At 39.5% G+C, this 15,162-nt stretch overlaps 4 protein-coding genes across 7 annotated transcripts in view; 3 read left to right on the top strand and 1 right to left on the bottom strand.

Annotated features, from left to right (window-relative positions):
- The first annotated feature begins 970 nt into the window (after positions 1 to 970).
- On the top strand, positions 971 to 5,581 carry LOC107658734 (cystine/glutamate transporter-like). Its single transcript, XM_016447385.1, has 12 exons — positions 971 to 1,025; positions 1,646 to 1,772; positions 1,848 to 1,963; positions 2,061 to 2,186; positions 2,573 to 2,672; positions 2,760 to 2,804; positions 2,904 to 3,027; positions 3,113 to 3,216; positions 4,148 to 4,244; positions 4,317 to 4,466; positions 4,548 to 4,725; positions 5,273 to 5,581. The coding sequence occupies exons 1-12, from the start codon at positions 971 to 973 to the stop codon at positions 5,335 to 5,337; spliced, it is 1,287 nt and encodes a 428-aa protein (XP_016302871.1). The 3' UTR covers positions 5,338 to 5,581.
- A 1,300-nt stretch (positions 5,582 to 6,881) lies between these two features.
- LOC107658881 (forkhead box protein M1-like) lies at positions 6,882 to 12,758 on the bottom strand. Of its 4 annotated transcripts, none has more exons than XM_016447578.1 (10): positions 12,622 to 12,758; positions 11,788 to 11,911; positions 10,794 to 11,076; positions 10,575 to 10,714; positions 10,012 to 10,194; positions 9,801 to 9,929; positions 9,654 to 9,713; positions 9,331 to 9,388; positions 9,055 to 9,239; positions 6,882 to 8,140 (listed from the first exon to the last, which is right to left on the bottom strand). In XM_016447578.1, the coding sequence occupies exons 2-10, from the start codon at positions 11,872 to 11,874 to the stop codon at positions 7,370 to 7,372; spliced, it is 1,896 nt and encodes a 631-aa protein (XP_016303064.1). In that variant the 5' UTR covers positions 11,875 to 11,911; positions 12,622 to 12,758; the 3' UTR covers positions 6,882 to 7,369. The 4 variants fall into 4 exon arrangements, with proteins under 4 accessions (XP_016303064.1, XP_016303066.1, XP_016303065.1 ...); XM_016447580.1 differs by having other exon boundaries at positions 10,012 to 10,191; XM_016447579.1 differs by lacking the exon at positions 10,794 to 11,076 and having other exon boundaries at positions 11,505 to 11,911.
- Positions 11,248 to 15,162, top strand: part of LOC107658896 (peroxisome assembly protein 26-like) — a 6,558-nt gene continuing 2,643 nt past the window's right edge. The window contains exons 1-2 of the mRNA XM_016447609.1: positions 11,248 to 11,452; positions 13,226 to 13,231. Coding sequence (XP_016303095.1) covers positions 11,411 to 11,452; positions 13,226 to 13,231 — 48 coding nt within the window. The 5' untranslated portion in view covers positions 11,248 to 11,410. The remainder of the gene's footprint in view (positions 11,453 to 13,225; positions 13,232 to 15,162) is intronic.
- Positions 13,240 to 14,948, top strand: LOC107658898 (RAD9, HUS1, RAD1-interacting nuclear orphan protein 1-like). Its single transcript, XM_016447611.1, has 3 exons — positions 13,240 to 13,437; positions 13,701 to 13,896; positions 13,981 to 14,948. Exons 2-3 carry the CDS (start codon positions 13,717 to 13,719, stop codon positions 14,662 to 14,664), a joined length of 864 nt encoding a protein of 287 aa, XP_016303097.1. The 5' UTR covers positions 13,240 to 13,437; positions 13,701 to 13,716; the 3' UTR covers positions 14,665 to 14,948.

Below are 15,162 nucleotides of genomic sequence, written 5' to 3'. Positions count from 1 at the left end.
TTGGAGCTAACCTCTGCAGGACACTGGCCCTCCAGGACCGAGTTTGGGCACCCCTGGTTAGCTTAACCCACAGATCAAAGTCTAATTATATTAAAAGTTTGCAGTGTGTGCTAACCGAGAATATTCATTGTTATTCCTGAGATACTGGATTTAAAATGAACAAAAATATTATTATTTCTTGATAAATTTCTCATCACAGGTATAATAATTATTGTTAATTATACAATTATTATAATGAATTCTTTATTTCAGCAAACTCAATCACATCAGATTTTAATTAATTCATTCATTTAATGTCTTTAACTTCAAGAACTGACTTATAGTGAGGATGCTAAAATATTTTTTAATACTTTTTCAGCACTAAATGTTTTTTTTTTTTTTTTGGTTCATTATCAGCTGTGTAAACATGTTCCGAAAACATGATGTTGCTGCAGATGTTATAACTCTGTTCCCATTTCACTATTGAGGAATGGCTTCTCAGATGTTTATGCCTGTCATTTTTTAACAAACTTCGTGCTTTTCATGGCACATAGTGTACAACAGAAAATGAGAAACACAATAGAGACCGTTCACGGTTTGAAAGAGACTTTAACACACATGTCTGATGTCTGACAAAATGAAGTAGACAGCCAGACACAGAACAAGGAGAGAGAGAAAATTGGTGGCCCTAGTCCTAGTGGCCAATAACAGTTAACTGCTAACTAAGCTCCCTCTCAGCTAGGACTGACCCTCACACACCTGTGGTAAACTTAACAAAAACCCTCTTGGATTCTTATGCACTCTCTGTAGTCAACTTTTGTTTGTTTTTATGTTGCTGCTGAAGAAAAGTGAACTTTGCAGCTGCTTCAACAAGAAGAGGAGGTCCTCATGGTAGATTCCTGCGTCCCGCTGCGCGCACTGTACCTACACACATACACAGCACAATGGCACATGGCTTTCCCCGTCTAAAAGGCTTTAATTACTGGTGTTGATGAATCTGGAGAAGACTGCTGGCTTTGTTCCTGGCCTGAGCTCTGAGCTGGATGGTGAGTCTCCAGGGTTACTCTGCATGAAAAGAGCTGCAAAACAAGCAGCATAGAGAGGAAACTTCTACTTTACTACTTCTGACTGGTGAGTAGAAAAAATGATTGATGGGTCTCATATTTTTCTTAAATGTGAAGACGGTAAGATATTTATATTACAAAAGATTTCTATTTCAAATAAATGCTGTTCTTTTTATTTATCAAGGAATCCTGGAAAAAAGTATCTGTCAGGGTTATGTTTTGTTTAGTTGGATTTTTGTTCTTGCATCTTGATTTCATGTTTGCTCTTTTAGATTAGCCTTTAACATGCCTTAGTTACTTTCCTTAGTTACTGATTACGTTCACCTGTCCATCATTAATCACCCAAAAATGAAAATTCTGTCATCATTTACTCACCCTCAAGTTTGTATGAGTTTCTGATTTATGCTGAACACAAAAGAAGATATTTTGAAGAATGATATAGTAACCAAACAGCTGACAGTAGCCATTCCATTCCATTGTATATAGTATAGAAGTCAATGGGTACCGTCAACTCAGTCTTCAAAATATCTTCTTTTGTGTTCAAAACATAACTTTTAATCCAAGTTTAATCCATTTTTTGACATATAGCATGTTCTCCTCAGGTGCTTTATGTTATGCTGAGCTGGGCACGAGCTTTAGAAAATCAGGTGGTCATTACACTTACCTGTTGGAGACCCTGGGGCCCCTGCCTGCCTTCCTGCAACTGTGGATTGAGTTCATTTTCATCAGGTGTGTGTGCATGCAGTGTTTGTATTTTGCTGTGTTTATAGAACCGGAGTGAGTCCAATCATAATGTCACTTCAGACCCGCAGTGGCCACATACGTGTCTCTGGCTTTTGGCCAGTATGTAGTGGAGCCGTTATTCATGCCGTGTGTCGCTCCAACAGCTCTGGTCAAAGTCGTCAGCATGCTGGGAGTCAGTGAGTGACGTTACTTTATTGATTACTTTAGTCTAAACATCTAAATCTGTCAAAAAAATACAAATGATGTTGTAAAACTATAAACTGTTCTGCCTAGCGTTTGTGGCGGCAGTGAACTGCTGGAGTGTGTCGATGGCAGCTCGTACACAGGTCTTGCTGACCTTCATCAAGATGTTTGCTCTGATTCTGATCATCATCCCGGGCATCATGGCTCTGGTCAATGGTAAGAGACACATGCTGTTTTATCTGCTGCAATACAGTATTCATTTAGGATTACTCTGGAATGTTTTCAAACAAAACATATATTCATTTTACTTTCATAAACCTGTGTGAGAAATAATAATTTGTAAAGCCTCAGTTTAAACTCTGGTCAAACAGAACTGAATGCAAAAAGTATAATTTTATATCTCTTAAACTTTATTTTTTTATTTTTTTATTAAAATAAACATTTCCTAATTCATTTTGATAGTTTTGGCTCATTTCAAAGGTTTTATTCCTATACAATTTTTTATGAATGTATGAATTTTTTATATGTCGAAAATGGACCTGAATACATTATAAGACGAGAGGCAGCAAATGGACTTGATATTTCAAATTTTTCTATTTCAGGGAAAACTGAAAATTTCCGGAATGCCTTTGACTCAGATTCTTTATCTCTGACCAAACTGCCGCTGTCCTTTTATTCAGGTCTTTATGCATATGGTGGATGGTGGGTATTAGCAGCAGTGTCAAACATATAAAAATCTAAAGGAAGGGATTTCCAAAATAATGTAAAAGTGTTTATTTTTGCTTACAGGTTTTATTTAAATTTCATAACTGAAGAGGTAATTAATCCAAACAGGTATTCAGAAGTTCTTGCATTGCCAAATTTTTTTTTTTTTCCCCAATTATTATTAATATATAAAAGCTCTTAGATCAATTTCTTATATATCCCTATTAGAACCATCCCACTGGCCATCGTTTTCTCTATGGTGACTGTTACGGTGTTTTACGTGCTGATCAATGTGGCTTACTACACCATTATGACCGCGAATGAGTTACTGATGTCAGATGCCGTGGCAGTGGTTCGTAGTGGTCTTTGGAGATATTATTACAGGCTTTAGTTTGGAGAGTAAATGTCAAGGCTGTGCTCTCCTTAATGTACCGCAGACATTTGCAAGTCGGGCTCTGCAGGGTGTAGCTCCAGCAATACCAGTATTAGTCGCTCTTTCCTGCCTTGGAGCACTTAATGGAGGATTTTTTAGTTCACCCAGGTAAGGATCTCAGTAACGCAAAGGCAAAAGATGTTTTGTATCTAAAAGTATGTTTTATCTTTGTAGTAGTCTTTGACTTTGACCAGTTAAAAGTTAAAAGAATGGTACACTCAGAAATGAACATTTGCTAAAAATTTACTATCCAAGATGTAAATGAGTTTGTTTCGACATCATTTGCGCACCATTGGATCATCTGCAGTGAATGGGTGCCGTCAGAATGAGAGTCCAAACAGCTGATAAAAACATCACAATAATCCACAAGCAATCTACAGGACTCCAGTCTATCAGTTAACAATTTGTTAATTGACAAGCTGTGTGTTTGTAAGAAACTAATTCATCATTAAGACGTTTTTAATTTCAAACCATTGCTTGTGGGTAAAATATGAGTCTTTGATTGCTTTCTCTAGTAAAAAAGTTGTCTCGTCACTGCTTCAGGAGAGAAATATGCACATATCAAACCCATTTACAAGCAAAAACAGTCCAAAACAGTTCTAAACAAATGTGTGGGTGGATTTTGATGTGAGACAACATCAGGGGATCGACTTTTTCACTGGAGGAAGTGTTATTATGGACTATCAACCATGCAACGATTTAAATTTAAAACACCTTAATTATGGATTTGTTTCTTACAAACACAGGTTTTCACTTCTTCACATGGTGTTAATTGATGGACTGGAGTGGTGTGGATTACTTGTGGATTACTGGGATGTTTTTATTAGCAGTTTGCTCTCTCATTCTGACGACACCCATTCACTGCAGAGGATCCACTGGTGAGCAAGTGATGTAATGCTAAATTCCTCCAAATTTGCTCCATTGAAGAAACAAACTCATCTACATCTTGGATGGCCTGAGGCCCTGAGGGTAATATTTCAGCAAATTTTCATTTTTGGGACTACTATTCCTTTAAGATTTCATAACTCTCTTTCTGCAGGATGTTGTTTGTGGGAGCCAGAGAGGGTCACTTACCAGCTATCTTCTCCATGATCCATATCCGCAGACAAACACCACTGCCAGCTGTGCTATGTTTGGTACAATCACATCTATTCATCCTTTTCTCCCAGTTCCTTAATGCCCGTTTACGTTTCTTCTGATGTTTGCAGTATCCTCTGGTGATCATCATGATGGTGAGAGGAGAGATCTTTCAACTGATCAACTTTGCATCCTTCTCCCGTTGGCTCTTCATTGCCTTGGCCACATTAGGAATGATCATCCACCGCTACAGATTTCCAGATCATCCCAGACCATTCAAGGTCCATTTAAATGGCTCATTACTGATTTATTAATAGGAATTTGTCACTGTATTAATTAAACATTGTGTTGACTGTGTTCAGGTCCCTCTGGCAGTTGTGGTGATCTTTACCATAGTGTGTTTCTTCATCGTGGGCCTGTCCTTGTATTCGGACCCCTGGAATACAGGCGGCAGCTGTGCCCTCACATTATCAGGAGTACCTGTGTATTACCTGACAGTCAAGAAGTCATACATACCCAAACGCTGGAAAAAAGCCTTCAGTGAGTAACGTTAATGCAAAATACATTTATTACCCTTACGAAAATTAACCATGGTTTTACTACAAAAAAAAACATGGTTACTCCAGTTAAACCATGGTAACTACAAAATAGCATGCGTTGCTACACTAACCATAGTTTAACAATGGCATTTGTAGTAAAACTTTAGTGATACAAATGGTAAACAATAGGCAAAAAAAAAGTTTACTGCACATTTGCTAAACATTCATTGCTATAGATCTTAGAGTCCGATTACACGCCATATTAAATGTAACACTGATGAAACAAGGCTGTGAGGGATCTTTACAATGGCACTCACTGTATAAAGTTTCAAAACCATTTTGAGTTTTTGTCTACTTAGTCTTTTTCGGAAAGACGTTTCATCAGCTGAAAAATCGGTATGTTGTTTAACAACATACAATCCACTGAACGCACTGCATTTCTATTCCTCAAAGCCTCGTTTTCATTCCAATAGAAACATACCGTAAATATGGCTCTACTCAAAGGTCAGAAAAGAGCCAATGATTGACCTCTATTTCCTCTTGTGCAGATTATTTAAGCCTACATCTGCAGATATTCCTGGAAGTGGCTCAGCAGGAAGTTCAGACGTACTGATGGAGCTTCACCAAACTACAGACCTGAGTGTTGCAAAGGGCATCAAAGTTCATTTTAGTGGTGTCATTAGTTAATAGTTGCTATTACTATTAGCCCTAACCACCCTAGCATCCGCATAGCAACATCCTTGCACCCTATCCATTAGTGCAAGCATCACTTATATTTTCATCTAGTTTATATTCAAATCAAAGACAGGACTATGTCCTGGCAAGTCATGCTGTTGGGTTAAAGGGATAGTTCACTCAAAAATGAATATTCTGTGATAATTTACTCACTATCATGTCATTCCAAATCCATTAGACTTCGGTTAATCTTCAAAACATAAACGAAGATACTTTTCATGAGATCTGAGATGTTTCTGTTCCTCCATTGAACATTAATGTAACCAAAACTTTGTCCTAAAATGAAGCAGTTTAATGTAAGTCTTAATGTGAAGAGCTACGATTGCTTCATTTGATCAACTATCGCTTTAAGGACCATTTCGTAATAATTCACAAATGTGTTTGTATAAAGTATCCCTTTATTCTCAAAACGAAAGTACAGTAGGAAGAGAAACCAAATTGTATGCTTTGTTGGAAATTACAATGGGTGTTTCTGGTTAAAGCCTGTTACATCAGTAAAATGCCAAGTAGATAACTTTTATATTTTAAGTCTTCAAAAATAGTACAAAATGGTTCTTTCAATGGCAAAGGGTCTGAATGGGACATTTGTTTGTATCACCAAAATATTTGCTGTTGAGAAATGTTATAGTTGATTATTACATCATGACATAAATCTTACAGAAACCAAGTATCAAATGTCTGTGCATCAATGTACTATTATTAGTAAACAGTACTTAATTTCTAATGCTCGTGTAACATCTTAACACCAAAAATCTGTCAACCGTTTAGTTTTTGTATATTTTTATGACATCTTGCTGTTTTTACATTGGAAGAATGCAATACAATGTATCATGAATTAACACAGCTACATTTTGATGGTAGTCTTCTAAGCATATATGAACTCTGCGCATACTCACTAGTTACTCTACATATGCAAATCAACATTAAAAGCTTTGTAATACATCACAAATCTCTTTAAACTCATCATCTTGGTCATATCCAACATTCAGAACACAGTCTTAAATCGTTCTTAATAGCAAAAACAAATGAATGCAGAAAAGCAGCAGCAGCAGAGATGAGTCACTATTCTGACATGCTTGTAACCATGAAAACACATTATGGATGTTATAAACCGCTCCATTCACTCCAGATGAATGGCTGGCAAATTCTAGTACAGTGCAACACTTACATGACCATCTGCAATTAGCAAACCACCATTAAAGGGACAGTCCACCCAAAAATGACAATTCTGTCATTATTTAGTCGCCCTCAAGTTGTTCCAAACCTGTGTAAATTTCTTCCTTCTGTTGAGAATAAAATAAGAAATTCTAAAGAATGTTGGTAACCAAAAAATACTAGTACAATGGCTACCGTCAACTGTTTGGTCACCAACATTCTTCAAAACATCTTCTTTTGTGTTCAACAGAAGAAACTCAGGTTCGGAACAAGTGGAGGGTGAGTAAATGACAGAATTGTCATTTTTGGGTGATCCCTTTAATTTGAATGCGAGTTTATTTTACACCCCAAGTTCTCTTAAAAATATTTTTACCGTCAGTCTCTCTGGCTAATCCAAGGTGTTCAAAATCATTCCAAAACAAAGAAATACTGTAAAATTGGGTAGTGTAATTTAATTAATCTGGTAAATCTGTATGTTCACTTATAATACACACTCTCTCTCTCACACACACACACACACACACGCACTCATATTTATATATTACAACTTGTGCAAATGAATCTTATCTAAGTACATTCGTCACTAACAGTTTTGCTCGCAAATAAAGGCCTACACATTCAAAACACAAACATGTACAGTAGAAGGCAGTGAAATAGCAACAGAAATGAAGAAAATACTTAAGAGATCAATAGCAAGTAAATAAGAATCAAAGGCAGTGAAGGAAGTGTGAGCAGCTCGGATAAAGGAATGGGAGTCACTTCAGCTCTGGGATAAATTGGGACCAGCTGATGTTTGCCATGCCGAGATCATCATCTTCCAGGTTGGGGAAGCTGATATCCACTAGGATTTTACTCAGGCTGTCGTTCATGGTATCTAGGACGAGGCCTTCGGTAAGAGAGCGGTTGGCGGCGCACTCTTGTAGCAGCTCTCTGGAGCAGGTCGCAGTGGAGCGTCTCGGAGAGGGTCTGGAGCAGGTGAGCAGCTCTCGAGGGGAGCTGAAGAGCGGCAGCTCTTTGAAAGGCGTGCTGTTGAAGCTGAAAGGCGTGTGTTCGTGCCGTTGCGGGGTGAGCTGTGGCCCGCTGGGTGTACGGATGGGGCTGAAGTCCAGCATGCCTCCCTTCCTGACGGGAGTGATCCTCCAGGGCTCCAGAACTGCGGGAAGCTTACTGGGTGTGGACGAGGAAGGGTGGCTGCTCTTGATGGGCGTTTTAAAAGTGTATTCTCTGTTTGGGCTGTCAGGGTCGGGTTTACAGGAGGGCTGGGGCTCCGGATCGTGAGTGTCTTGGAAGGGGGAGACGTCGGAGACCACGCCCGAGTCGAAGAGAGTGCTGTTGGGGTAGAGCAGGACGGGTTCCTCGGTGGCTGGCAGGACTAGACGCTGTTTGCGGCGGGAGCTGCTGTTTTCTTGCTGTCTGGTTTTGGAGGGCAGAGCTTCGGGAGTCACAGACACGCTCACAGGCTCCTCCTTAATGTCCTGAGAGGTGGACGCACACAGCATCACCGAGCTCACGTCGCTCTGTGAGACCTTTCACAACACACACAAGCGTTAAAACAACCAGAACTTACTCTAATTAATTTCTACACTTTTTTCAATTCCCAGCTGAAACCCCCCCCCAAACACCATAATTGATTTGTTGGCTGCACTAAAGTGGTCTACCAGCCCAAAACCAGGTAAAGATCCAACTGATCAACCATCTAGATCAGACTGGATCAGACTATTAATTAGTTTAAAGTCTGGTTTTAGCTCATTTTCCTGCAGGGCTGAAATTCAGTGTTTCCAATTCAGTGTACTTACAACAAATTAATACTAACTTAATGATAGTGTTTGCTGTGCTGTTGTTAAAATGCTGCTAAAAAATGGACTGTATTACAGTAATCACAAAATAGGCTTAATTTATTTATTTAAACTAATTTACTAATTTTCAATGTACTTTTTTTTATAGCAGGATGAAATATGACCTGTTTTATATAAATAAACAGGCTTTATATTAGGAGCTATCCAAACCCTTGTTGACTGCTCTTAAAATGGTTTACAAGCCCAAAGCCAGCTGATCAACTATCTAGATCAGCTTGGATCAGTACAGGTAAATGACCATTAAAATCTGATTAAGGCTAGATTTTCAGTAGTATTTCCCCACGTGAAATGAATGAGTGAATAACATGCAACCAAATAAATATGGGAAAAATCATTTTATAAATTGATAATTAAATATGTATCTCTTCCATAGCAAAGTATTGACACATAATGGTCATGTGTGCTGTACTGCATTTAAAATTATGCTGGGGAAAAAAACTGCATATATTACAGTAATCAGAATCACCACTGAGAAAAAAAAAAAAAGGTTTAATTTTTCTATAATATAACTTTTTTTTCTTTTGATGAAATATGTCCTAGGACAGTTTTTGTGAGATTCATTAATTTAAACATATAGGGTGTACCTTAGGGGCAATCCGGACCCTCTTGCTCGCACCACTGGAGCTGGGAGTGGAGGAGCTCGGAGCGTGTGGAGGAGTGGCGAGAGTCGCAGGACTGGAGGAGGGCAGGAAGAGCGACTGACCCAGAGGAAGCTGGATGGGAACCAGGTACGAGTCAGTCCGAGGCAGAAGCGGCTTCATCTTCCTCTCTGAGGACGAGCAGAGATAAAACGACTGTCAGGAAACAAACTCGTCACACATGCGGAGACATTCATCCCCTCTCATCCAGCCAACACTCACCTGTGCCGCCCGTGGCAGGTATGACTTTCTTCAGCTCCGGAGGACCTCTCTTCTGTTGCTACGGAAAAAAAAAAGACACTTTCTTTACTTTCACACAAAGTGTGGCATTCAATCTAACTGCAGCCTCAATACTGTCTGCCTTTTTGATGACTCTCAGATGATTAAAAGAACAAAACAAGCGATGATCTCGAGCTGAACATTCTTCCTTCTGTCTGTCTCTGAAATAAAATAAGTGATTCCTGGAGAAGTAGAGAGGCTGGTCCCTGTCTTACGCCCTGACGATCTGCCATGAGAGGACAAATTAGAAGGAAAAAGGGTCTTACTTTATTGAAACCAACTTGTGGGATCTGAGGGCAAGTGGGGGTCACTGGGTCAACCAAAGGCTGTGGGACGAGCCAGGAAATGAGAGATGACCACATTTGAAGCATAAAATCGCAAATGAACACAGTAGCACAGTAAGGGATACACACCTTGTAAACTTGGTCCAAAGTAAGACAGCGGTTTGCTTCCGGTCGAATCGTCCAATAGGAGATCTTGCCATCGGGAGATGTCTCCCGGACAAACATGTCATGTAGTGAGAGGTTATGACGTATGGAATTCTAACAAAAAAGTTTAATCACACTCAGAAATCTTACAAGAGAGGTTTATGTAAACTGAAACTCTACTGGTTTTACACACTACCTTCCATCCGGGTTTGGCAACATTTCTGAAATACGGAAAATGGTCCTCGATCCAGTTGTAAATTTCCTTCAGGGTCATGTGTCGGTTCTTCTTGCTGTTGATAGCAAACTGGATCATAGCCATGTAGGAATATGGGGGTCTCTCTGACAGAGGGTCCTTCTCCTTTTCTGGAGCTTTGGGCTGCTTATGAGGAAACAAACAAACAATTTTTAAGAATGAAATTTAAAAAAACAAAATATAGAAGAAACATACAAAAAAAAAAAAAACATTATTTATTAACCAATTTGTAAAGCTGCAATGAAACGGAAGCAGTGACAGATCTTTTCCTCCGTATTGTGGCATAAAACCAAGACCAAATGATTTGAGAAGTCCAGTCTGTCGTTTTAAAATCATAAATTAGAAATAAAGATATGCATGTTTTTTCTCTATTTTTTCCTTCCTCTTGTGATACGGCAGGGCAGGTCACATCAAAAAGCCAACTTTTATGCATCTCTGATCTCTAATGTGCATTTAGAAAATAGAGAGGGTGAATTTAATTTCATGCCGACTTTAACGTTGTGTACCTGATGACAGTCACTTGGATTGTCCTTGCTGGTGCATTTTTGGTTTGACTCCGATCCGAGCCCATCAGAGCTCATTTTTCCCAGCCACTGGATGTTGGTCAGACTGTCATCAAGCGGGAAGCACTCCGTCTCCTGTTTCACTAACATCACAGCAAAGAACATTTCAGAAAACACATTTTTCAGAACATCAACAAGCTCCGTCTTAGCCACATCCCTCACCTTTCTTGAGATCACCCTTGGGTTCTGTAGATAGACACCCGAGGGTTTTGCTCTCCTCCAAACTGGTGCTGCCACTGAGCAGGATGAACTTGTTTCGGCCCTGAGGGCCACACTCCTTGCCTTTGGCCGTCAGGGCACTGATGACGCTCTGCAGATCGGCTGCTTTCGGGATCACCACCACCTGAGTGTCCGGCATGGTGGGGTGGTCCATCATGCGGATGCCATCGGGGAAGCAGCGGGCGGTGGACGGGGTCAGGGTGGTCTTGCAGCGCGGCCCATCGGCCTCATCGTACCCTGCATCAGAAAGTGTTTATATATATATATATATATATATATATATATATATATATAACATTATGTAGTTACTATTATTATTATTATTTGTTTTTAAGTTTTAAATTTGAACTTCTCCGGACTTTTATCTTGTCGGGTATTTTCTTCGTCGTCCATTGTGGAAGTGGCGCAGTGAAGCTGGTTTTGTTTACAGACTGGATATGTTCCACGTGTAGTGTCCTAAATTAATTAATGACATTGAGAATTCACATTGTATTATTCCCAATCATTTCTTATTTCGATATTAAGCCTGTAATGCACTAAACGCTCAGTAGCAGTCCGGTATGAGGAACAGTTCGTCGGTGTCTCTGGCGGGCGGTCGTGGGAAAACACATTTTTCAGAACATCAACAAGCTCCGTCTTAGCCACATCCCTCACCTTTCTTGAGATCACCCTTGGGTTCTGTAGATAGACACCCGAGGGTTTTGCTCTCCTCCAAACTGGTGCTGCCACTGAGCAGGATGAACTTGTTTCGGCCCTGAGGGCCACACTCCTTGCCTTTGGCCGTCAGGGCACTGATGACGCTCTGCAGATCGGCTGCTTTCGGGATCACCACCACCTGAGTGTCCGGCATGGTGGGGTGGTCCATCATGCGGATGCCATCGGGGAAGCAGCGGGCGGTGGACGGGGTCAGGGTGGTCTTGCAGCGCGGCCCATCGGCCTCATCGTACCCTGCATCAGATTCACTCTTCTGAAATGGCAGCTTCCTCCTCTTCAGGATGATGGGTCTCCTTGGGCTCTCTCTCATTGTTTGCTCACAGCAAAAAGGTCCGGCTGATGACTGTCTGCATATAAAACACATAATAGGTCATATTTACATTTAACTTAAAAGTTTTTTTTGTCCTAAATACAGTACACATAGGAACTATTTAACTACAAGAAACTAACGTTAGACGCTTCGCAAGATCATTCATACAAAGAATAAAATAACATACAATCTTGATTCAAAAGCAGATTAAGTGTCAAAATAAATGCGTGCACGTAAAATATACATTAAATACGTCAAAAAATATCATATATATTTGCAGATCTTGGCCAAATATACCGATAAGAAGGTCTGTTGATAAACGACTTTTTTGTCTAACGACTCTTGAATGACGATTTTAGTTCTAGAATATAAAATACCGTTACAGATTGATTACTTTCAATCTGACCTACTGTTATTATTGTAGTTATTATTTTTGTTTGACAGATCGTTCAGAAGCAAAAGATTTCGTGAAAGGCAGGTTTGTAAAATATTTGTGTAAAAAATAAAATAAAAGTGCTTTTATTTTTTTACAATGATCTCATCGCCTTCATCTTCTTTTTAAAACACATTAGAGTGGTTGTCGTCTTAATATTTAATATAATTAAAACAGTAAATTATTAATGTATAAACGATCTTCCTTTATTATCTGACATGCGGCCTAGTGATTCGTCTACCCAACTAACCTACTGTACACGTTTAATTTATTAAAAATACAACACACATCAAATAACACGAAGCGGATCAAACCTTCATATCATGTCAGCCGTGCAGACGGTGGTTTATTGGAGTTAATCTGGCAGTGTTGAGTGATAAAATGTATTTTGATGGGTAAATGAAAAACTTGGGTGACGGGTCCCTGGACTCTTGTTGCGCATTTGATGAGATTTTGAATTTTGGCGCAGAGCGGTGCAGCGCTATCACGTGATCACGCCTAGCCCAATGGCGGATAAACATGGGCGGAGCCATCGAGCGGAGAACGTTGCTGTTTTCTTTAGGTGCAGTAAGTTGTGTTCCTTTAGGGGGCGATCGGCGGCTCCGAAATACATATTCTTTAATTTTCTACAGCAGAAACCTTCTACATTTCTTCAATAGAAAAGTGTAGAGCAATCTCTGCAACATTTTTAAAAAAATTATTCCATACGTGTGTGACTGTGTCTGGTCCGTTGAGAAACGCGCTGAGAAAATTAACACCGTTTATGTGCCGCTTCAGCAGCGGTCTGGTTTAAATTTTACACCTGAATAGTAACACTGATGAAAAAATAATAATATTGGAACTTAAAAAACGCAATAAATAATATTTAAAAACTCATTATGATTTGAACTCATCCTACCTGACCAATCAAAACAACATCCGGGCCACCAAGCCCCGCCTCTTGTGGGATTCCATTGCTAGGCTAACCAACATTCAATCAGTTTCTATTTCTCCGGGAGGAACTGAAGTGTGTGAATGGGGGACGAACTTTCCCCACAAACCTCTGTCAGACGGTTTATCAGTGCCTTTGTCAAATTTATATGGTCCAAAGAAAAAATACAATGCGATTGAGAAGAAATAAAAAGCGATGCGTGAGTATCAGTTAAGGTTTTCATTGCATGCCATGTATTTTATCAACACGCGAACTTTCTCCATAGTACGGCTACCATGTCTCACTAACAAACATACGATAAAATGAGATGAGATCTTCTAGTATTAATGGTTTTGATGCCTCTAAATGTGTCGGTAGTCAGTATCTATCTTAGAGAATTGAAAATTTATGCCTGCATGACACTGACAGATCAGTAGTAGTAATGATTCTCTTCCTCATGTCATCTTGTTTTCCTCCTTGCAGCATATCATGTCTTCTAATGCCCCGCAATTCACATAAGAAGAGGCTGCTGAACCCAAACAAATCTCAGCTGTTGTTCGTAGAGGCGCCCATCAATGGACCAAAGCACAAGTATGGACCACAACTACGGAGTGCCATTCATCCCAAGTCATTTATATCAGAGAAACAACAGCGAAGTGGTGCACCATGTACCTCTTGGGTATGTGCATGCTTTGCAACCCTTACTTTCATTTTATGAGCGAAGATGTTTCAACTGAAACTGAAGCATATTCTCTGTTTGTAGGTGTCTCCGCAGTTTAATTCGCTCGAAACCACAATGGTTAGTCGAGGGAGGAGAAATAACCAGATGGCTACGAGGATCTCAAAAAAGGCCCAAGTTTTGGGTTTCCCTCAGACTAGGAGAGCAAATGGCTGCAAATATATTCCCTTGTCCTTTGTGGCAACCACAGCAGGTTCACAGCACCAGCGTGAAAACATTAGTAGTTCACGGACAAAGAATGATAGGCTTGTTTCTTCGGACAGTCATAGTAAGGAGCTTCGAGAAACTCCAAGAAGAACTCGCTTTCCTCGAAAAGGGGTGGAGAGGAGGATGGCTACACGTGTTATATCCACCTCCAGGCGTTCAGAAGTTTCAAAGAACGTGCAATTCCACAAAAATGGAACGACTAGGGATTCAGTTCACACGCCGAACACAAGCTCGGTTCCCGAACCCCCCAATGTAGAGATGCCTGAAATGCCACATTGCTCCAGCATGTCTCCATCCAATGTTCAACATCTCCTCTTCCCCCCAAACCAAGCAAAAACTCCTCCGCGAACTGAGAACTCAAGCGTCCTGGTGATGGACACACCTGAGAAAGAGTATGGGCTGAGGGTAACATGGAGACGGAGGAAAGGACTGATGAAATTGTTGATTGACAGAGGTCAGCTTCTTCCAGCAGATGCTGGAGTTGCCAGTGATTGGACTTAAACCGTAAATTAACAGATACAGCAATAATTTGATAAGTTTTGTAGTTTTCTTTTCAATATGGATTTGCTAAGATTAGGGAAATTGTACAATTTAGAACATTTAATATATGAACACTTCAGGAGAGAAGAATTAAAGATGTAATTTTGTTGTCCCCAGCCTTATTTAATGGAAGCACCTTTGTACTCTGTTGGATATCAATGAATTATGTACTTAAATGTAAAATACACATATCTGTCAAATATTCCTTTATTCACAAGATTTGTATTTATTTTTATTTTTTTTAACTAAAGGGAGTTTGTGTAAATTTGTGTGTGCAGGAAAAGTCTAATATTTTTAGATTTTATATTATAGTACTTTGAGAAAGTCTAAAATTTATAAAATATTAAAAATATAAAACTGGTATAAAATATCAGATTAAATATTAACTCAGAAATATAATAATTTTGATTAAAATTTTTTTGGTCTCTACTTAATCCCCATAAGTGTTTATATATATAT

This window comes from Sinocyclocheilus anshuiensis, unplaced genomic scaffold (genome assembly GCF_001515605.1).
Source record: "Sinocyclocheilus anshuiensis isolate Anshui unplaced genomic scaffold, SAMN03320099.WGS_v1.1 scaffold283, whole genome shotgun sequence".
NCBI lineage: Eukaryota > Metazoa > Chordata > Actinopteri > Cypriniformes > Cyprinidae > Sinocyclocheilus > Sinocyclocheilus anshuiensis.
The sequence above is the reverse complement of the archived record's forward strand: the minus strand, read 5'-3'. Positions and strand labels throughout refer to the sequence as shown.